Source organism: Trematomus bernacchii, unplaced genomic scaffold, assembly GCF_902827165.1.
Source record: "Trematomus bernacchii unplaced genomic scaffold, fTreBer1.1, whole genome shotgun sequence".
In the NCBI taxonomy this organism is placed as follows: domain Eukaryota; kingdom Metazoa; phylum Chordata; class Actinopteri; order Perciformes; family Nototheniidae; genus Trematomus; species Trematomus bernacchii.
The window spans coordinates 5924577-5949366 of NW_022987828.1; the positions used below are offsets into that span (position 1 = coordinate 5924577).

At 38.5% G+C, this 24790-nt stretch overlaps 1 protein-coding gene across 1 annotated transcript; it reads right to left on the reverse strand.

Moving 5' to 3' along the window:
- Positions 1-3034: 3034 nt before the first annotated feature.
- prim2 (DNA primase subunit 2) lies at positions 3035-24752 on the reverse strand. Its single transcript, XM_034151805.1, has 14 exons — positions 24673-24752; positions 23582-23731; positions 23368-23480; positions 22536-22630; positions 22318-22438; positions 21638-21733; positions 20373-20510; positions 17947-18014; positions 16507-16579; positions 16036-16221; positions 7830-7956; positions 7505-7587; positions 4773-4841; positions 3035-3389 (listed from the first exon to the last, which is right to left on the reverse strand). Exons 2-14 carry the CDS (start codon positions 23724-23726, stop codon positions 3168-3170), a joined length of 1536 nt encoding a protein of 511 aa, XP_034007696.1. The 5' UTR covers positions 23727-23731; positions 24673-24752; the 3' UTR covers positions 3035-3167.
- Positions 24753-24790: the final 38 nt, after the last annotated feature.

The window sequence follows — 24790 nt, forward strand, 5'->3', positions numbered from 1 at the left end:
TAAGAGTTCATGCATTTTGAGTGCTATGAAACCTGTGTTTCTTAATGAACCCTAATGCTTTTAAGTAATTGATGAATGCCATTATGTTGTTTTGGTTGAATTCCATTAGAAAGATTAAATAAAATATAATAACATCTTTTTGAATGGTTCTAACAAGTAAACACATTACTTTAACTATTTTATTTAGCATTTTAATTCAAATGTATTATTTTTCAAACAGCAACTCCAGACAGTTGTCAGCAGATAGGAACAATGTTTTCCATTGTAAAATAGTTGTCCTACTTTCTCTTCCAGCAAAGTAAACAAAGTAATATGTGTTTTAATAAATCCCAATGGGACTTTGGGTTGAAGAGAGGCAGAGGGGGAAAGCTTGTGGATGACATTTGGATGATTCTGGAGGATAAAGGAACAAAATGTCAACCACTTACCATCGTCTTTAAACACACTGCGGACGAAGAAGGGGTAAGACTTTAGAGTTTTAGATAGCTTTTTCATTTCCGATAGTAAATGGTCAGTCAGTGAGTTGTTTGCCCCTTTACCCTTATACCTGAAAATGCTAGGAAGAAATTTCAAATGTGAAATGATAATTAATGTAATGTCAAGAACTCCAACCCTTTAAGCAATGTATGCTCATTTAAGCTCAAAATGTTGTTACCATTTACCCTCCTTCAGGCTTTGCTTCAGATCTTTATTACCTTGAAAAATAAATATTATGTGGCAGTAACTAGGGTGCTGAGAACAGAAAGTTTGACTGCAGTGCAGCTAATTTGACAAGAATCCACTATAGACCCAAAATAATAATCTGCTCTTCCTCACACTGAAAAGCTAATACTCCATCACAACAGCACACACGTTTTTGAGATCTGAAATGAGGAATGAGACATTTATCAAATCAATTGTGCCCATATTTATAAAGCCCGAACACAAGTATGTGTTATGGGATGTTATCTCATCCCTAAAAAATAAATAGAAAAACTAAATGCGCACAAATTTACAAATTACCCAAAGCAGCTCCTGGTGAGGAATATTGAATAACAAATCACAATGCTGCACATTTGATACCCTGGGAGAAATAAATTATATTAGGAAGAGGACAAAGAGAAACATCATGCTGTGAATAGAAAGAAAGAGTCAATGTTACGTATTCAATAATCCTGAGGAATAACCTTTGATTTGTTTTGGTGCAGTTCTACATATGATGGGATACATTCTTCTTTAGCTTGTATACCTTAAGTGTTGTTTTCATTTTCATGTATTTGAATGTATATGATTGGCCTTTAGCTGCAATGCAAATGCTCTTGATGAGGTCATGGTTGCAGCATTTACCAGCTCCAGATTGCGACACATTGACAAAGCTTCTCTCCAGCTCCACAGCACATCCCCGCATACAGATTCTCCCCGCACGTCAGCTTCCATACGAGGCTCATGCAACAAATGTTGCGGTTGGGTCTTGGATTACATTTCTTGCCCTTTTGGATAACACACCATTCCCAGAACACCTCTCGCCAATGTAATGAGCAAGGGGAAGGGAACAAATCGAAGGATGAAAGAAAGCAAGGTCATGACTAATGATTGTAAATCCATTTGGAGGAGATAAACAGCGTGCTAGTCAACTGCATGCCCACGGTCTAAGAAAGTGCCAGCTTTATCAAATGTAGTCATGCACAACCAAATATTAAACATCAAGGGTGTCTTGCTGACAGCAGCCCGGATTTCTAGTTTCCTTATTATACTGGATAAATCCTCTCTGTGTCAAGCACCATGCCTGGATTTTAAGACCTAATTTAATTCCAGCTCTGGTGCAGGCCGCGTGTTACAAGCATGAGACAGTGATGAACTGTGGTGTGAGCGTCAAAGACTTCAAAAAAGAAAAGCCTGCAGAAGATATGCGACTAAGTGCTATGATTTCTTTCTACATTTGGCCCCGCGGGGAGATAACATTTGATTAAAAATTCACAATCATTAAATTACAGAAAGAGGTTTTCATTTATACATTCAATATTTCCCTTGGCCTGCTGGAAAACACATTTGTATTCATGTAATTCAGGTCTACCTGTTCAGGGCCTCTAATTGGATCTAAAGTTAGTCATCTAATAAATGCATATAGTAGGAGCGGAGATAAAAGCTCACAATCATACCTTCTTAAGAACAAAGAGAAGAGGAGAAGAAGGTTCCCGACTTTCCGACTGCCACCATTTTCCACAAATTATTGCAGACAAAGGTGTAAGAGAAGATTTAAACACCTCCTGACCACGTATACTTTGAATAAATTGCATTGTGCACTATCAGGCAATATTCCAAGGCGGCATAATACAGCTGTGGAAATTGTTTATTTTCATCCATCTTCCTGCCACCATTCATCCATACTCCTGCCAGCAAATACAATGACATTGTTTCTGAGACAGCTGGGTAATGTTTTAGTCATCACCCCCACAACCACGTCCCTGCCAAAACCCTGTGCACTGAGCCATCTGAGTTCAGACAAGAGTAAAAACAAAGAAAGAAAAACTCTGACTTCTTTTACCGCTGCAGAAATACTGTGTCACCGACATAAGTGATTTAAGGGTAGACCACTTGGAACATTGTCCAGGCTAGTTTAACTCAAAGCCTGTTGTGTTGGCTGGGCAACAGCTTCCTCCACCAGGCGGTCAGGATGCTGAACTCTCTCCCCTCCCTCCCTCCCTCTGACATCTCTCCCCTGAACTCTCCACCCTGCCTCCGACCTTTCTCCCCTGCCCCAAATGGTCCTGGACTCTGACCACACCCACACCCACACCCACACGTCACTTTTCTGCCCATCTCCGCTGCTACTGCACTGAAACTGTACTTTGAACACTTAAATATTTTATTAACATTTTAAACTGTATACCCTGGTTATCTAGGCCCTTTGTTTTTTGTTGATGTATATATATGTCACACTGTAGGACTGCGGGAAACAATATTTCGAGATTTCTGGATGTACAACATGTAGAATTCTTGACAATAAAGCTGACTTTGACTTTTTTTGACTTTGTGGCAATAAAAGAAGAAGAAGTGGAGAAACGACTGACATGCAACTTTTAATTTTAACATCTCATGTACAGTGACTTTAAACGACTTTACAAAATGAACCCGACCCAACCTTAAGTAATCAAAGAAAAACAAAGGTATACAAAATAAGAAGCAAATCAGGCATCTTGAAAGAAAGAGTCCAGTTCCTCCGTCATCTCGGCCACATCCTGTGTGTTCGCTGCTGCCTCTGGAGCCGCGCTGGGTCCTTTGGTGGAGTTTTCCTGAGGCTTTTGTGGCACATCCGTCTCTCGCTTTGTGTCCCTGCCTCCGCCCAAAACTTTCTGGCTCTCTATAAAGTACTGGTTGGGGTGGTTGAGAGAGAAACTGGCCTCCTCAACCTGCTCAATAAAAAGAAAACACAGGAGAGAAAGGACAAGAGAACATGAGAATAGCAGTTTGGTTTGTTGCAGGCTGCTAGCATACCAATTTATTGATTCAATGCTATTGCCTTTTATGAGAGTCATGAAACATCTGCTTCATTGGCAACCATGTGGAGTGTTTTGCTAATTTACTAACAATCCAATCATTTATTAAAGATGATGAGGACAGCAGGCTTTCTTGGCCAAATTAGCGCTCTAATTCAATGAAGAGATGAAATGCCCTTTCAGGAAATAAAATGTCAGAATCACTCATGGAGGATTATAAACCTATGAATCAATTTACAGATGAAGCTCGAGCACTTTCGAATAATCTTCCTGTGACCTTTTACATCATTTCAAACAATTGTGTAATTGAAATTGATGTTTTCAAAACCATTAAATGTGAATTAATGTTATAATTACTGGGGTAGACTTGTACACAACAGAAAATTAGAATAGGAGACATTTCACTCCGCTGCTTCTACCTGTTGCCGTTAGAGACATCGTGGATGTTTGATAGACTTTAGGGCAATAATGTAGGGATTTTAGCACTTCCTATACAACTATTATATTGCATCTGTGCAGCTGAAGCGGGTGGTAATCAATGTGCATAACATAAAACAATACAACACATACTTGTGCTACAGATTTGTAACCAAATTATTAATTTTACACATGACTGCAGAACATAATCTAAATGAATATACATGTTAGGGCATTTCTCATTTAAGCCAATAAGCACCAAGCCATGTAGGCCATCATTAGAATAGTTTATTCCCCACATATGGTGCCATTATTTGAAGACCTGTGCAACATGTTTCAAATAGTTATACATCATAGTGCGTTTAAACGTTTCTAGTATGTGCTGAGTCTTAAAGTGAGTTCCTAAAGCGCTCTTGTGAAATGTTCAGAATAAATTACAGCAGTTAACACAGTGCTGTTTCGTGTGACTCAGCATGTCATATTACTTTAATACTATGGTATTCCACTGATGCACAATGCAACCTTGTATTTTATTGACCCATCTAACATCTAAACTGTGTACTAAACTCAGTCCTTATGAAGACCTTGCTTTTTTTCTCTATTTACCAAACCCTGCTTTTCTGTGACTGAAAGAGATGATGACTCAAGTATCCAAACTAAAACAGATTCAATTATCCACAAGGAGTATCCAAGCGCGACAAAATGAATCTAAAGTGTTATAATAAACCTATACAAATTAAGTGGCTGTAACAACCAGTTAATGATTGAGGAGATGACAGTTCAGGGTCTCTCCTGAGCCTTCATGCATGACGTGCAAACCCCTGCCTCTGACACAGGTAGCCCCAGTTACTGCCCGCTTCTAAATAAATCTGCACTTACATTGTGTGTCAGCTCAAAGTACTTTTGGCAGGCCAGCTGATAGTGCATCCCTTTAACCAGCTCCAGGATCTGCGGCAGAAAAAGGTAAGAGACGACAGCAGGTTAGGGTGAAGCCTTAGATACTCACAGAGTGATTTACAGGATATATTAATGATGAACTGTTGCAGCTCAAAATGGTTTTAAAAGACATTGAGTCAACTATCTACACAAACATACCTCATCAATTACAAAAACAGCAGTGAAAACATCCTTAGAGACTTTTGAAATGCAGTGAAAACATTACCAGGCTTATTTGGGCTAATTTAAATATTCATGCCATGAGTCAACTTCTTTGTAGAACACATTATGGCAACGCTCACGGCTTATGGTAAATCTCAACTTTTGGACTTTCTATATTTCTTTCTGATTTTACTGCAGGGTTAAAAATAGAGAATGCAGACAGACATTTTGAAGCCCAGGCTTTGGCTTGGTCACATAAGAGCTCTCACTTTTCTTGTACTTAAATCACTGTAGTGCCACTGTGACTCTTTACTGAGGGTGCCTGCTGAAAAATAAATCCAAGGCCTACTGAGGAATCTATCTGTGTTTTGCTCCTTTATAACTCCCTATATACCTGAAGGCTGCCTCCAGCGTGATCGAGCCACAGGCGTGCTCTCCACTAGGGCTGGTGTGACTTAGATCAGTGGAGAGCTAAGTCTCTGCCTGATGATGCACTTTATATTATTGGTAAATGGAAAAATACATGTAGGATCTGCAAATATCATTTTCTAGCATTCACTGCAATGCTAGTTATTTGTCTTGTCGCAATTTTTTGTGTGAAGAGCTGAAATTATTTAAGTACTCTACTATTTTGAGATATTTATTTTCAGTATCTTTATTTTATGGATCTTTTTACCTCTGCTCCACTCAAAGGATATAATTAGACATTTCACTCGATTCCCTTAACTTGACAGCTATGTTACTAGCACAAAGGAAGTGTAAAGTTGAGACGCCTTGTGACATTTCAGGTGTCTATTAGTTGTTAGAATTTTTATCAGAGGCATACCGTTGAGACTTTCTCGGAGTTTAATTCAATTAAAGAGGTAAAATTATCAATTATTTCTCACAGTTGAAAAAAATAACTTTATTTTATTGCCCATTTCAAATCCTCTCCATTTTGTGACTCATTGGAGGTGGGCAGACGTTTTTAAATAGAAATGGCTGGACTTACCAAATCCATCAAACTATTTGAGTCCTTGATACAAAAACTAGAAAAATCATCACAGGATTTCCCAAACAGTGACACATCAAAGTCAAGGTCACTTTATCAATGAACTACAAAGACAACTCATATTTTTTGATTCGTTAATTCTCCACAATCTTTACTCCTGTTATACGTACAGAGCTCATGCAACCATTACAAGCGCTTTACAGCCTCTAAAGCCAAACAGTAAAATACACACAGTGTGCTGAACACAATCATCACGACTGGTAAATGGAAAACCAGGAACATTTGCAAAAGTGCACAGAAACTGTGAGATTTAAAAGCAGCTATGCTATGATTTATCCAGGAGAAAGGTATCTTGCTGGTGTGATATTAGGGAGCTTCACTCTGGACTAGAAAGTTCTTAGGAAGTTCAGGTTATTTATTTGTACCCGTAGGTAGATTTGGTTTGCAGTTAAAAGACAAGGTATCCATCGTCACGAGACACGTTTCAAACAACACAGACAAATCGTTAAAAAGTACCCCAGGCTCGAGCACATTAAAAACCACTAGAACAAACATGGACAATCAAATAAATAAATAAATAAATAGCCATTGCTGACACAGCATCTGTGTTATGCTGCTACAACTTGTTCACCCGAGCGGTGGCTGCTGGAACAAAGCTGTTTTTATACGGCTTTGTTCTGCACCTTGGAACTATTAACCTCTCTGCCCGGAGGAACAAGCTGAAACTCACTGTGCAAAGTGTGGGAATCATCCTTAAAACGTGTAACATGTCACATGTTGAATCCATAAAACACTGTGAAAACAGTATGATTATATAATTGATCCATGTGTCTATGTGGATAGTCGTGACATTCTGTAAAGACATTTATGGATGATTCCTAATCTATTGGTTTCCCTGCCTTAAAGGTAGGGTAGGTAAGAATGGAGAAACCAGCTCGAGTAAGTTAGCATTTGAAAGTACACAACCGAAAAAAATCTGCCCCTTCCTTCAGACTTCCTTACAGAGCCCCTCCTCCAACACACACGAACGTGCACATGACCAATGAGGGCACGAGATAAGTTTGTGCACGAGATGGAAGGCTGACAGGCAGGTAGGCCATCCAATTATCTGCTGCGGGCCGAGGCAGATAACTGGACGTGCTTTTTACAGCGCCACGGCTTCCACAGATGAAATATTTGTATATATTTATTGTCAAAGCATTTAATTTATTCATTGCTATCGGGATGTTAAGAGCATTCCATGGAATATAACAAAAAGTGTTTCTGAAGTGAATTACCTACCCTACCTTAAAGGTTTTATATTAGGTTCCATCTGTACGTCAAAGTTTCAGTTATGCTGGTAAATATAATCTACTGTACATTTCCTGACAGTGCAAATCCGCTGTGTTTGGAAAGGTTTAGTGCAAGGATCATGATAGTAAGGATCATAAAGATCGCCTTATTTTAGGAGACATATAAAAGATGTCGTGATATAGACCCTGTCCATGTATCTGAGGCCTACTGTAGACAGGACGGCACCCACCTGAATGATCCCGCTGGGAGACACTTTGTAGACCTGAAGCTTCTGCTTCAGCAGCTCTGGGTCGCTGTGACGGAAAGGACATCCTACAAACATACAATTAAAGCATAATATTAATAAACAATTCACATAGCACAACACTTGTTTCACTGATGGAAGGAAAATGTAATACTGAGCATGGGAAAACTATATATAGATAATTTGGGAATGATGATCACAGTCAGGCGTGTCACTATTCCCAGGGAAATGACTTTAACTAAAGGCTGATAAAGGCTGTCGAGTGGTTTATCACATGGGTAATGGCTTCTCCCAACAGCCATCAACTCACCATGATGGTCGCCTTGGCTGGGTGCATTTGATAGAATCACCTTCATGCAACTGTAGGGGGTGTAGTCTGTTCGCTTGCCTTCTTTGCCAAACATGTGGCGGATGCTGTAGGCATATGCTTTGTCAAACTACAGAGGGAGGGAGAAGAAGGCAGAGAGGAGGAGAAGGCATTAGTGAGGATGAGAGTGTAAGAGGGACAAGGTTGGGGTGAAAAGAGGCGTTGTCATACATCATGTCAGTTCTGACAGGGTGTTTTCCGCCATGAAATATCGAGCTATTAGAGCGAACCTGCTGTACAGGTGTCTTCACAGTGTAGATAGGAGCTGAATTATGGATATCACAGAACCATCTTTACCTTTGATTGCTTGGCCCCCTGTCATAAGAGTACTTTGATATGAAAAGTATATAATACAAATACAAGGCTGCCTCCAGCGTGATGGAGCCACAGGCGTGCTCTCCACTAGGGCTGGTGTGACTTAGATCAGTGGAGAGCTAAGTCTCTGCCTGATGATGCACTTTATATTATTGGTAAATGGAAAAATACATGTAGGATCTGCAAATATCATTTTCTAGCATTCACTGCAATGCTAGTTATTTGTCTTGTCGCAATTTTTTGTGTGAAGAGCTGAAATTATTTAAGTACTCTACTATTTTGAGATATTTATTTTCAGTACCTTTATTTTATGGATCTTTTTACCTCTGCTCCACTCAAAGGATATAATTAGACATTTCACTCGATTCCCTTAACTTGACAGCTATGTTACTAGCACAAAGGAAGTGTAAAGTTGAGACGCCTTGTGACATTTCAGGTGTCTATTAGTTGTTAGAATTTTTATCAGAGGCATACCGTTGAGACTTTCTCGGTGTTTAATTCAATTAAAGAGGTAAAATTATCAATTATTTCTCACAGTTGAAAAAAATAACTGTATTTATTTTATTGCCCATTTCAAATCCTCTCCATTTTGTGACTCATTGGAGGTGTGCAGACGTTTTTAAATAGAAATGGCTGGACTTACCAAATCCATCAAACTATTTGAGTCCTTAGAAAAATCATCACAGGATTTCCCAAACAGTGACACATCAAAGTCAAGGTCACTTTATCAATGAACTACAAAGACAACTCATATTTTTTGATTTGTTAATTCTCCACAATCTTTACTCCTGTTATATGTACAGAGCTCATGCAACCATTACAAGCGCTTTACAGCCTCTAAAGCCAAACAGTAAAATACACGACTGCTCCCATCATAACACATTAATGCTGTAATAAAACCCTTGAACTTGCTAATGTGACAAGCTGCAGCGGCAATTCACAAATCCATAAAATCTTCTGGAAGTGCAATAAATCAAATATTAATTATGTAGAGCTTTGAAGGATTGGAGAGGCCGGTTCCTGATTTAGGACCCTCCCCCCCCCCCCACTCTATTAAAACAGATCCTGAAACTCCACTGGCACTAAAGTGTGTTTAATATGTATTATGTAAAGTAATTAGGACATAGAAAAAGATCCTATGTGGTATGAAGAAGTCATACCAAGAGTTAGAAATGATAATTTATTAAACTGTAACTTCTTCCAGGTGAGACTGAAGTGGTCTGACTTTTATGCTGAAACTTTCTATCCAAGAACTATAAACTAACTTTCTGATATAAGGATTAACCATCGACAGATTAGTAATAGTTAGAAAATGCCGTTTGTTCACGACTAGTCCCCTTTTTTTCTCGTATTGAATGCAGCTCCTCTACACATAATAAGATATTCTCAGTGCTCCTTTTAATCGCCAACCGTGTTCCTACATTTCAGCCTACACTTCAGATAATCCTGGATATACTCTCAGCACAGTTGACCTCCAAAATGAGAGAATTTAGAAAAAACCAGAGTCGAGAGTCTAAACACAAGCACAAAAGCTGCATTAACGGCGCGGAGCCACAGCTCTACCCGGGCTCTTCTTGGCTCAGGGGGCGGTAACATCCCCCCACACTCTAGGACACATTCACAAAAACCTGCGGCGGTGGAGACAGAGAAAATAGGACACAATCAAAGGGATTACGTACGTGTGTGTGCGTGCATGTGTGTGTAAACTTGGCATGGCTTCTTAGGCTCAGTCCACAGTGACTGGTGTGCCTGCAGCTCCAATTCCTCTTATGTGTAATACCATTAAAATACGTCCCGTTTTAATCTGCGCTACAGGCTGCTTCAGAAGCCAAGAACAATAAGAAGGTGAGGGACTGTAACATCCTGCAAGTGAGCACAAGTTGAGAGGTTTGATGTTGTAGAAAGAAAAAGGAAAGCTTTTTTATCAAGGTCATTTATACACAATGCACAAGTGAAAGGCATTGGAGACAAATTAGAACTGCAAAGTCACAGACGAGTCTGCTGCAGACACTAAAAGTTACAGTGTGCATCTCACCCAGTAAAAAGCTTAAAATCAATGGAAATATGGGGGTTGCAATGTACTGGTATTGAAAATATTAAATATTGATCAAGTTAATACACAAACAATATTTATAATTATAATTAATAATTATATATAATATAATACATTCTTTTATAGGCATAGCGTGATACTTTTGGCCATATATTTTGACAGTCCTATTCTAATTATCTTGTTGTTAGGCAACTACAAAAATAAAACAAAAGCATGGATCATGTAAATAATCAAATGAATACATGAATAATGACTGGAATCCATTTATCTGCTTCACCTACTGTACACGCTCGCTCACTCACTGTCACACGGTTACTGGGATAGTTAAACAGGAGAACGGCACTATTCTGCAAGCAACTCACCATGAAAGATAATGACAAAAAGCTTTGGAAGCAGTCCAAATAATGAAACCCTACTACAATGTTTTTGTCTTGTACTTTCTACAAGAAAAAAAAAAAAATCTCTTCTATATATTTTTATAAACAGGGATGTACTTTTATACGTACTGAAAATACCAGTGATACAAAATAACAGTGTACAATTGTATCCACACAATAAGAGGTGTTCATATAAAAGTGTCACCTAAAGAGAATCCTCCATTGTGGAAAAGACCCCAGAGCAAACCAAACCTATGCTGTGAAACACTGTGTCAGTCGGTGCAAATTAATTAACCTGAAGTTCCATCTGTAAAACAAGCAGTTCAAAAGCCTCCCCTCCCCCGAGGCAATATGACACACGGAAATTCAGTTCGAATAGACTCTCCTCCAAATGAATAGGCTAACTTTTGTGGCAAGAGAAATGGATGGATCAAGTCGATTTCGTCAATTTTATCTCTTCTTCTAGTCTAATATTACATTGCCTTTTCTCCTGCAGGCCTCCCTCTCGGCATCGCTGCCTCCCATCTTTTTCCTGTGCCAGTCGCATACTAATGAGCCGGCTTCGTGCAGCACGCCACAAAGTGCAGACCCTGACTTAACACATACATCATGGTGAGAGCCGGGATGTGGTCAGCACCATTCTGCTGTGGAACAGGAGCTGGGTCTCACTTTCTCTGGGAGCTGGTGCAAGGAAGTAAAGCTCGTAAGAGTAGCCATGAGGCTCTTACTGCGGGTGGAACTACAACTGGCAATTATTGTCATCTATAAATAGTTTGGTCTATAAAAGTCAAGACAAAGAGAAACATTTTCATCCCAGTCTCTCAAAGTCTAAGGTGATGTCTTTAAATGTCTTGGTTTGTCAGTTACAAAGACATTCACTGTAATAGGATAAAAACCAGAGAAAGGCAGGACGTCTACATATTAGAGAAGTTACGTTTTTTTTGTATTAACCAATCTTCAAAGCTGTTAATCAGGAGCCAATAGATTGGTGCAGGGATGACGTAGTTACCCGGAAGTAAGCTGCGCTTGGGTTCCCTCGACAAAAAAGCAATGGGATTTCTCCATAGGATTTTGGAAAATAGCTCGAAATAAGGTCTGTGGAAAACGAACCTGTTTGATAAATGCACGTTTTGTTCAGCCGGATAATATCCACATGTCTAACCTACTTTTCTAATTTTCTAATCATAAATCTAATCGCCAGAAGCAAAATGCTAACGTTATGCTATAAAGGAACTACAGCCGAGTACAGCAGGGTCACACGACTTCAACGTCACGCTAACTTAAGATCGATATTCAAAAATACAGATTCAAAATTGTACAAGTTGAAGCGTTTGTTTGAACAGTTTGCAGGAGGCAGGTACTTGCTTTCAAGCAGAACAGGGGCAAACAAACTTAACGGGAGTGTTACGTGTTTGGCGTAATGACGTACAACGTCCTCGACAGCTTCTGTAGTCCTATTCAGCCACTTGTTAACAACCATCGTTTTTCAGACACGTAAACTCTTCAAAAATCACCAGTGGGGTCACTGCTGATGTATTTAATGTCGTAGAACAAAACGTGATCCGTCTCTTAAATGTGTCTCAACCACAGACCTTATTTCCAGCTATTTTCCAAAATCCTATGGAGAAATCCCATTGGCTCTGAGACGAGGGAACCCGTAGTGATAAAATGCGAACTCACTTCCGGGTTTTAGGACTCGTCACTGCACCACTCTATATCAGGTATTATGAAAAGCCAGTGTCAGAGATCACAAAAGATGTAATGTCAAAAATAAAGTATGTCTAGAGCTCGACAATTTCAAGATTCAAAGGTTTATTGTCATAACATATACATAACTACGGTGTATGATGTATGAAAAACTAGATCGCAGGTTCCTCAACAGAGCAATTACAAGACATTAAAAAATTATTGGTGACTTTTGCTTTTTGCTATCTCCTATCAGTAGTGCGACCTTGTACGTTCTCTGTATCATTTCCCCATGTCTTGAATGCAGTTATTCATTGCAATACATATTAAAAAAGCAAAAGGACATTTTAGAGGCAGAGTCCATGAACAACAAGAGGGAGTTCACTGTAAATAAATGTAGAACTGCCTAAGAGTATGACGTTTTTGTTTTTTGGAACAAACTGAAAAGATGTGATGGTTGCAGACGTGTATTCATAGAGTTCACTTTGTAACCTTGACTTGCATGCGTTTCTTTTTGCAGTTGGCTGATTCTTCAAAGGTTTGACTAAAAGGATGTTTCATGGTTTAATGGTTTAACCTCTTTATCACTTACATTAATACTGTATCCTTTTCTTAATATAAAGTCAAACGCATATTTAATGTATTTATTGAATACAAGTGCACTTTTCTCTCCTCTCTCTTCAAACATGTTCTTTTGCAATTAGCAAAGAGCTTAACGAAACCTCACAAGCGACAGCATATCTGATTTTCGAACAGCTCAAAAGATGAAAGACTGTATCTTGAGCATCAGAGTCCGCTTTAGAAGTATTTGATGTTTTTTCTTTGCAACTGAAACTGTGGCACCAGCATGAAATAGGAGCTCAAGATCTTCTCAAAATATGCCAGGACACTTCCTCTGTCTGATTCAACACATGTCCTAAATCTTATATTATATTTATAAAAGCAGCTCACATGGCTGATTGAAATTGTTTGATATCTACCCGTCAGTACTCCATGTAGATAACACTGAGATGGACGTGTATATTACAAATTCAGCAATCATAAACATATTTAAAGAAGCATCAATAAAACTAAATATTTGATGACTAGCAGAGCTTACTTTGTTTCAATAAAGCTCCAAGAAAATGGCTACAATATTTAAATGATGCATCACATTAAGACGAATGCCATGATGGGATTGTTATTTAAATAAGAGCACAGGTATTTTGTCATGCCGAGCAAGTGATGCTGGTAGTAACAAATAAAAACATGACTAAACCCCCTCACTGTATTTAGGAAACCTTTGAGAGTTAATAATCAAAGTTATGGCTACACCTAATGATTTGTATTGGTCTAAAAAGTGTTACAAAACAATGCCTTAAAGGAGAGGTGTCATGCTTTTCCGGTTATTACCCGTCCCCTTGTGTGTTATGAAGGTTTTTATGCATGTAAACGGTGTGCAGAGTCAAAACCCTCAAAGTACACCCTGTAGCGAGTAAAACTCTAACACAGAAAATACCTCCCCAAAACGCCTCGTTGGAGATACGTCATTGTCCATTTGATTCTTCCGGGTACGGCATGATGTCATGCCGTACCCGGAACGAAATGGACCAATCCGTGGAGCCGTTACGGTACGTTAAGCTCCCGCTGATTGGTCCAAATTGACCAATCCACGGACTTCCTCACACACACACACACACACAGTGCAGGCCAGGCAGCTCAGCTGATTTCTCCTCCCTGGCTGCAGGCTGATAACAGACAGTTGGGATTGCGGCAAAATTCTCTCTGCAGACCCATTCTCACAGCGTTTATCAACCTTTTTCTTACTCAATATCAAGCCACACTTATTGTTTTTACTTCGGCTGTGAGTTTGTGTGTGCTCAGGATGAGTTTGGCTGTGTTTCGCTATGTATCCTAAACAAGGAAACAACACCTCCACGGAGCTCAGCGCGATTCACAACGTCCCGACCAATCAGAGCACACTGTGCTCACAGGGAGGGTGGGGGCTGGAGCTATTGGAGCTCCAACGAGCCGTTAAAGGCAGAGAGTGAAATTCAGTGAATACACGTAGTTTACAGAGATGCTGTATGAGAAACCAATGTGAGTTTGGAAAAATGCACAATATAAATCTATTCTAGTAGACCTCAACAATGGAATTATGATCAGTGGAAATGGCCATGACACCTCTCCTTTAACGCTTAAAGGATTATCAAAATAGTAGCAGATTCAATTTAATAATCGTTTCAGCTCGACTCTGAATCCTTAGATTGTGACTCCAAGAGGATTTTTTATTTTACATTTAAATCGTTTTTATTTCTCTAACCATGGCACAGAATAAAGTTCAGTCACTTGGAAGTTAATTTGCATGGTTCAAGCACTTTAGAGTGCATCTTGTAAAAGACATAATATCTCAACAGGGGATTCCTAAGTGGCTGCGTCGGGGGGGAGCATTGAGAAATGTGAATGTATTCTATACAACATGCGCGATTACCTATTAAACATGCAGTTCTAAGATAAGGAAAAATAAGAAAAAATATAGTAAAATAAAAAATAAAATAAAGCATTTACATCCATTGTATTTCAATGTAAATACGGCTTTATTTTATCGTTTATTTTACTTTTTTTTTTAATGTTACTATAGTGTTCTTAAAATAGTCTCTATCTGTGTTTTTTATTTATTATTGTTTTACTTTTATGTATGCACCACGCCACCTAGTCAAATTCCTCGTGCGTGTCAACCTACCTGGTAATAAACCCGTTTCTGAGTTGTTTTTTTGAGCTTGTCGAGCACATGGTGCAGAAGTTTGACCTTACAAATGTCAATGAATATTTAATTGACTAAATCAGACACGATGTTAAACAACATATCTACAGGTATCTAATAGATCAGAATCAGGAATATACAAACCCTAATGCTGTTGAAAATAATATGAGAACTATTAAATTGTTAAATCACTATTAACTTGAATTCACATAAAGAGTCTTGGTTCCGCTCATGCCGAACACATGTTGTGTTACCTTTAACTCTGTCTTCTACTAAGAGACATTATATCTGAACCCTCTGAAGTCTTCATTGGCCTCCACACAGTACTGTGCTCAAATAATGAGACCAGTGAACTTCCTTTTAAGCCATGCAGCTTTGATGGGGCCACTTCATCATGAATGAAGCAGCAGCACCCATTTAAGTGTTGAGCAGCACTCCAGAAGAGAGGAGGCACTCAGACACCAAGACATCTGTCCCAACAGTCCACTGATCTGGGGTTCAACTAAAACCCTGTCTGGGTCATTTCATCAGGTGACATTTAGAAGAGCCTTTTTTTGTCTTGTTTTGAAAATAATTATGGACAAGTGTATAATCTGTAACAAACTCAAAAAACGTTGGCATTTGCCCTTGTCACTGAATTATTGCATCATTGTCCTTTATTTCTTTATAATCTTACATGTAGTAAATAGGTCTCTCTTCTTCCTCTGTAACTGGGTTCTGGGTTGCAGTAAGGCATTGCTAAGCAAGAATATTATGTAATAAATATCTGCCAAATCATATTTAGGAGAAAGCCGATTGATGTGTCTATCTCCCCAAGCTGACTTCACGACACTCCGCCATGGGAAAACAGGGAGCTGCACTTGTCTCTTAGCTAGATTAAGCATTCGAATTAGCCTGATGTGGTTTGAAAGTGTCTCTGTTAAGATAATGGTGAACACAACACACATGTTTATAAGTTTTGGTTTTCAACCTTACCTTGTCAGAATCCACTTTTCCTTTGATGAACTCTGACCTCCAGAATTGCAGGGCTTGCTCCAGGGAGAGGCCGATGCCTTTGAGGAAGAGGCCGTACTGCATGCGGCCTCCATGACGAAGGTGGTGGTTCTCTCTGAGGCTCTGGTGGACCTGCCTCATGCAGAGCGGGAAGGACTTTCCTGATAGCTGGGCGCAGAAAACATAAATGACTAACATACAAATATTAAGATAATTTCATCTGTACCTGTAAACATATATTATTCTAGTTGTTTAATTTACTCCATGGGAGGAGCAATATATTACACATGTGAATTTAAAAGCTTGAACTAAATACACTTCTATTCATTCCTAGTTCTGGGCCAACAGAAATACTGTACACACTTCATTCCCCCCCTTTTAACACCTTGCATTCCCAGGCAAAAGGGCACCTTGAACCTGACATTTCAAGAATAGATGGTCAATGTAACTTACTGAATCAATTTGTTCCAAGGAGATTTTCCCTACGTTCTTCTGGATGCTGTAATCCTGTCCCACATAGGCATGACTAAAAGAAGAAAAAACATATTTACTGTGACAAATAAGCAACGTTTATAACAGTAACCATTTGAAAAGCAATCAGGGCTTCTATGAAATCGGATTATATTTGTTTCCAAAATGCAATCAGCAACTACGGACTGGACATTAAAGACTGGAAACAATCATTAAAAAAAAGTAAATAAACACATCCCCTGGGACACCCTGCAAAATAAATAAATAAACTGATAAGCTGCTATCGTTAAATTCTTAAGTCGATGACTTTGGCAACCCATTGAGTTGCGTATGGCAGCGCTTTACTTCTCATTGTGTTCCCCCCCACCTCACAGATTAGTGGCCTGCCTCCTAATCTCAGCAGCCTACCCCCTAATCCCCATCAACAATCGGGCAACATGACTTCTTCCACCCTTATATTCATGTTCTTACTTTCATCTAAAGTAAGATAAACCCCCTCACTGTGTTGTGAGCCTCTCTTCTTCTCTATTGAAGCTGAAATGAAGGCTGCTGCTATTAAGCCATTTTTCATATAAACTTGTGTGCTATTGCTGATTCACATTAATTTAGTTTCAATGGTAAACAAACTGTCACTTTATCCTGACAGTGTGTGCATGAGACAGATTATTTTATAGATGTGTAAAGTTTATTTTTTGTATATTTAGTTCAACTGTTTTCAACATGGAAGCTGGGTCAGACTTTCTTCTTTTACAGCTAAAAAGGTTCACTAAATGATGTTTCTGACAACGTTTCAGATAAGAAATAGTCAATGCCGTTACAGAATCTTGATTTATTTTTGATAAGCTTAGTTTGACAGTTTGATCAGAGTCCACAAGCAGTGATTGACACTGCGTTAGACTCCCTTGCTCTGATTGGTAGTTTTCCTGGAAGCTGATTTTCCACAGATAATCCGTCTCATGCTCTGCTGTCAGAATAAAGTGACGTTTTAACAAATATGAAAGAAAGTTATTATTTATGAAAATAGCAAACTATATCTTTAGGGCAGGGGTTTAGGAAGTAATTAGCAGTTTTAGAATCTAAAAGGAGGCCTTGTATTGGTTAATTTCTGTCAGTACTATTGGGCATCTATTATCAACATACAATGTTTTGGAACAGTATAAGACTGAAACGACAGCCCCCATCGGCCAATGCTGCATATTCTTAATCACCTCAAAACAGAGTCATTTAACAGTAAGAATCATTAATGCTGCACACGTAGCCTAGGACCACAAGTTCCCCTGGACTTTTCCACAGGGACAGATTGGGTTTACTCAGACAAAGACTCCAACGATCTCTGGTGCCAAGGATCAATCGTGCTAAATGTCTTTTTCACCGGAGCCCTGGCAAAGTGGCAGCGAAGTTATTAATCCCGCTGCTGCTTACCTGAGGTGGTTGAGGAGCGGTTGGAGCCGTTCATCAGAATGCACTGCTGGTAGCGAGCGGGCTGTCAGCTGCAGATCAGATGGACACCATGTTAGCAATGGTAAATAGTGTTGGTCAAAGGACTAGAAGAAGCTAAGAGTGCATGTTAAAAAAGGCAAATATGTTGTACTACACATAACAGTCATTAAAATACAAGGCCACAGCTTAGTGACCAAAGCAATTTGAAGTAAACGGCATCACAGTTAGTGAACGTTTCACTGCGACTGTCCGGTGATTCTTTACACCCATCCCTTCAAACAACCAGCACACATTCTGCCTCAGTCTGAACACGTAGTTCAGCTTGTTGGGAACTTTCTCAGTTGAAAGTCTCACCCTATGCACATCCCTCAAAAACAAAAAGCTGCACTAATTGCTTTATAAACATGACTCGAACACAAGCAAGAGTACACAGTCTGAACTTTTGAAAAAACTGCCTTAGAGTACATAACATACACTTTAATATAAACCATTTATGTTATTTCTGTAGAAACAAACATCCAACCAACAATTAGAGTCAAATGTAGAAACAGCTTTCAACTTTATGCCTTAGAAATGGCACATATTTCCACATTGGGTCCTTCTTGTCCCCAGTGGAAGAGAATTACTATTAGTACTAACACAGAAACAATCATACCAAACAGTCAAAATGGCACCGTTACAAGAGAAAAAGCTTTTGGGAGCACTATTCCATTCCAGCAGTTAGTGGTCCGGATAATTACCAGAAAATGGGAGAATGGCGGGACTGGACTGAATTGCTCTTTTATTCGTTTTTCCTTTTGTCATTTAGAAAACAAAGGTTCTTCCTGTCCCACAATGGAGGATAAGTGCTAAAGCAAATCAAGTACATGTTGCCCACTACGCCAACATTAGTACAGGCAATGACTTTCTACACATAATCTAGTGTCCAGTCTTGATTTGAAAATGACTTTTTGATATCACTATTGTGTGACTATGTTATGCATATTCCAGTTTGAGTGCTTCAATTTGAGTTGAGTGCACGCTTTGTCATGAACACAGAAATGACACGTTAAGGCACTGATTGAAGGTGACAACACAGTTAATTACAAGTTTGTGAACAAAACACCACAATCACCCAACATAAATGGACCTTTGTTCAAACTGCCAAATCATTTTCTATGCACAAAGCAATGAACCCCCGGTTTTGAAGTGGAATCAAACGGCTGCTTTCAAAAGGCATTGCAATAGGAGGCTCTTATGACTGTAGTTGGAAACTCAAAATATCACATATTTTGTCAACCAGAGCGAAATAGTTCGATCTAAGGTTTAAGCTATGATAAGCTTAGATTGTGTGTTTTTAGCAATATTAGGACACAATATTGCTAAACTAGTCACTCATATTGATCCCATCGTTTCCAGACTATACAATATAAACGTAAAAGTAACGTAATTAATAAAGCATTCTCCAGAGATGTATATTTACTTCAGATTTCCTATTCTGATATTGAAGAGCACATGGATCAGATTGAGGAAAATATCCTCTCTTTGTCGCTTGCATCACAATTACTGTAACAATATGATTACTTCAGTATAGTATTCACACATTTCTGGCTGATAACACATAATTGTATGTAGATTAAAAGATTGAGATTCCAATCAGAACAGTGAGGATTTTCTGGTCTTTATTGTTGCATATTTTATATCTGTGACTTCTATTCGCCTGTATTTCAGATTTCTTGCACCTCATTAATAAGGAAGGTTTTTTCCTAAACTCTAAACAGCAGTGTGGCTGCCTATGGTTGTTGAGCGTGCTTCTGCCTGTTCCCTAGTCATTACCCCTCACAACGATTTAAGTGAACTGGTTGTCTCCTCACATGTATTATAAAAATGCCTCTGGACCCTAAAATACCATGTTCAATGTCCCTCGGGGCGTTCAATGCATCGCACAAGCATGCTGAAATTGTGCCTCCATAGAACTACTTCCACAGCCTTTAAAAAAACATCATGCCCTTAAGGATAATGAGTACTTTTATACTAGCTGTCGTTGCTGTTCCCTCCAGACATTTTCTGTCATGTGTGCATACTTATTCCCCTCGTTTCAACCCTGCGCTTCTCCTTTTTCCCACAGGGCACTGAAGGGAACAGCCATGGCAGCAATTTAACAATTTGCCTTATGGAACCAACTTACCGTATACAAAATGTATTTACATAAAGTACATATAGAGGGTGCATAATTAACATAAACACAATACAATGCAAAGTGTAGCTGTGTTAAAGTCAGAAATGTGTATCTATCCATCTGCAAGTCCCCATACAGTGTGTGTCGGTATGTAAATGTGACAGAGTGAATGTTCACACATTTCTCTCTGAATTTTCTGTAAGGTTGTTATTCATTCTTTCTAAAACAGTGAAGCGCTGCAAATACTTACTGCGAGAGCTTTAGAAAGCCTGGTGCGGAAATCATTCAGAACAATGGTGACGATGTCCTGGTGGGGGATGTACACGTAGCCGGCTTTGAGGTACACTTTCCTCGATCGCACTAGATCCAGGGCGTCTTGAAATGGAACCTTTAAAATAAATCGGTAAATATTCAGAATTATTAATGGATTCATTCATTAGATAAAGATATTAATATTCAGTTTGCATAAAATACGTGTCAGGATTCTGAGGCAATCCATTTTGCCCTTCATCATTTGGATGCATTACATCGATATGCACTTACAGAGAGTCTGATGATTTACATGCGCTCAACGAATAATACTTTCAGCAAAAAGCTTTACATGTAAAGTCAAGTAGGAGGCCATGACACTTTCCCCATTGCTCTCACTTTGTGAACTTGCATCTGTAGACTTAAATCCAGTCAAATGTGAAAGGATTTTAAGGGGATCTTCTAGCAGTCAATTGTTTTTAGTTTTCGCTCCAATGTGAACATTAAGACATTTGACAAAATAATGTCCACATTTTTTTTGGGCAAAAGAAATCAAGACTCAGGTGCTTATTTCTACATTTGAGAGAATAGGGATTTAAACCAATATTTGCTCATTTATAGTTCATATAATAAGATGGTCTTTCTCCTCCTGACAAAATATTGCCTAAAAGGTGGGGAAGCTTCAATAAATCAGTGTTTTATTCCATGTTAATTTCCTAAAATCAGACTTGGAAGTAAACTGCTAGACTGGTACTCTTGGCCAAGTTAGGATTACACAATGTGGGTGAAAATAAAGACAGATATGTCAAAGTCAAACATTAGACAAAAGGCAGAAGTCACTACAATCCAAATCCTAAACTGAGGATTAGAAACACTTCATTTCTTGCCAATAAAAGCCACAACTTTCCAACCCCTCACTTTAACCAGTTTGTAAATGTGATCATGTAAGAATTACTCAAACTTTCGAAAGTAAATGTAAGAATCACTTTCAATATAATTACAGTGGGGTGGTTAATTTATTACAAAATAACATCATCTGGCTGTCTGTTGATTTATCAATGTTAAAACTGTCATTTCTTTATTAAAAGTCTGTCATATAGAATATCATGAACGGAGTTAACGGTGCTAAATCAATATTACTTGCTTCTTTATCCACCGGTGAGAACTGAAGGAATATAAATTGCAGAATATTATTGTATAAAGCTCTATAGAGGCATAAGCACATGATATCTTAGTGGTGTCCATGGAGAGGGATGAGTAACTCACTTTGTAGAAGTCCTGATCCTCCACAGTAATTCCACTGACAGCGTAACTGGAGTTGACCAGTTTATCATGCAGAGCCTTCTTCTCCTCGACACTAATCTGAAAAGTTATTGATGAGAATGATGAATTTCAGCGGAGAGCGGCACACGCACAACTATGGCAGTGTTAATACATTGAAGGCTTGTGGAAACAGAACACCATTCATCAGACCAAGTTGCCTTTTTCATCCTGGCATGACACATTATGTGTTGATAAATTATTTAATACTTTTTTCCCCCCATTTTTCCATTAAGTATTAACCTTCATTTTATGAAAACCTGCAACAGTGCTTTCCTCAAGAGGGGAGAAAGACACACTTAAAACTCAGAGAGAAACTAAACACATTAGAGTAAGGTTAGAAAGGTGCGACTGCTAAAAATAGCATTTATGTACATTTATCACCTATGAAATATTATTTGGTCTCAAATACAAATTTCTCAAAAACTATAGTGAAGAAAAAACACAAAACATGAAACATTTAAAACCGTATTCAAGGAAAACCCTTAACACTAATGGTTTCTCTAACAGTGATCAAACAGCACCATCTAGTGACATTCTTTATAGACCCTTTGAGTTACAGAATGTATCTACATAAAAGGTACAAAAAATAGGCTTTCAAAATATTTAAATGGAGAGAAATGTACCGTGTCATACTGCAGATTATTTCTGTGAAGAAGTTCAAGCTTTTGTTTTGGATCCAGCTTATTGAAGCGGTAGCGGAAAAGATCAACTTCCTGTTGTATAAACCAGCGTCTCAGATCCTCCCTTTACAATACAATGAAGACAAACATGTATCAGTTGCATAATCTTTTAAAATCACGTTTTCTTCACAACAAATATTTAACAGAAACTACAGATTTACGTTTGGCAGTAGGCCAGTCTGAGGATGAAGTGGGAGATATGGTCCTTTCTGCGTTTCTCTTGTTCAGTTGGTCCACTCTGAGGTTTTCTGTCATCCTGAATGGGTTGAAAGAGGAAAAGCATGACTGTAGACATTTATATTTTCAGTAATTACTTCTTAATAACTTTTGTTGTCTTGTTGGGTATAATTTTAGTTGTGAGGTAATACCAAAATGACAGAGTAATTGTTTTTACAGTCATGTCTACAATACCTGAAAGCCACCTTCCATTAATTAAGGCTATATTAAGTCACAATAGTTTGGAAAGTAAGAAACCTTTTTTATGCCCAACTCTTATTTCTCTGTGATCACTTCTCTTGCATTTGGATACTACTATTCACACATTGTACAGAAGATGTGGTCACTTTAATGTATGTTTGTTTTTGATGTCAATCAAGTGCACAATTATGAAATAATTTGATGGTCTTAAAATTCGAAGTCAATTTGACTCTGTTTGTAGCTGTATAGTCTTTATGAGAGTCTACCCGACAGATACAGCAGGTTCATCTACAACTTGTGGTCATTTTGGACACTGCAGATTGTTGAGCTGTTATGAAGTGTATTACATATCTTGGACAGGTATTTCAATTATTTTGTCCAGCCCGTTTATATCAATGAGTGTAGGCTCAATAACAGGAACACTGGTCAGTAATACAATACAGTGGCAACTGAGTGTAATTTAAGGAAAGAAAAATATGATTACAGTGTGAAGCCCTAAGTATCTATAAACATGTTGGATCAGTGCTGTGTAAAAACGCTTAAAACTCTGTTGTGTGTCTTGCTAAACATACTCACAGCTTCGGGTCTGTAAAGAAAGTTCAGCGCTTTGGATTCAACTTCCAGTTTCTTTATGTACTGGTCTGAGTGTTTCACATAGCTCACTCCCAAATTTTCAATGGTCTTCAACACTGCAGTGGCATTAAAAGAAGACGTTTTAAATGTTACACAGTCACATAGAAATCAACGAACATTTCACATTTAGTTAGCCTGTATTAGATCCAGGTCTTACATTTAAGTCGTTCCACAGCAAAGGTTTCAAACTCCGTGAGAGAGATGTTTTCCAGAGGAGGCTGCCCGTAGAACTGCAGAGGATGACTATAGAGCTCTGTCTGTGAGTTGGTGGTGAATTTCTTTCTCCTGCTTGAAAACTGCATGGTTCCTGATGGTAAGGGAAAACATGAATGTTTTTGAAAATTGACAATAATGCATCACAAGACGATAGGCTATTACTATTCACCATGGGGGTATATTTGGTGCAATTTTTTATTTGAGAACACTAAGAAACTAAAACAAGTTGCATGACTTTTGTTCTCCAATGTACCGTGCTTTACTGCTGTTAATCAATGTTCCATCTATGTTGCCCACACCAGGGTGCAGGCATTTAGGGATTCGATAAAATAAAGATATATTGGAAAGCATAATAAAATGCATATTTAGTCCCTATAACTTTTCTACTTTCTACAAACCACAAATCATAATTCAACTGTAAATAGAAGGGTTAAGACTAGGTGAATATTCATGCAGAAAGCATTTCTCCCTGTCAAAATGTTTTAGAACTGCAACAATGATTAAGTGTTAATTCTATTTATATTCTCCCTTGCTGTAAAGCACTATTCGTTGTTGTATTGTTGTATGACAGGTGTTAAATAAAAACAGTTTGTTATTATTCTACAGCTGCCTTCACTAAACTCAGTAAGGTGTATTATGATATTAATTTCACAAGATGTATAAAATCTGGCAAGGAAACCGTGAGTCCACAAGAAAGACAACTAAACGTAACTAATGATACCAGCTGGCGATTCATTATATAACAATGTGTTAAGCAGTAACATAGCTGTTAGCTCTTTCACATTTAGCCTGTAACCCTCAAGCTAAAAAGCCTGTACCCTTAGCCCTCAGTTCACAGTTACATTAGTCAACAACACATTATCTCAAACATAGAACAGCAACGTCTTCGTGGTGAGGGTTGGCTATCTTTACAGAAACTGTCCTGGAAACTGTGTTGAAGGCAGCAAACGTCTAAAACTGTCTCAGCAACTTATCACACAAATACGACAAGTACTTAAAACATAACAAAATGTTGTATTGTTGTTAAATTACCGATAAGATGATGGGGTTGTTTCTTCTCTGCTCAAGCCCGCCAAACAAAGTGGGTTGTTCAACAAACGCGGGTAAATTATGACGATTTTAGCACAGTCAGGAAGAGAAACGCTGTCAT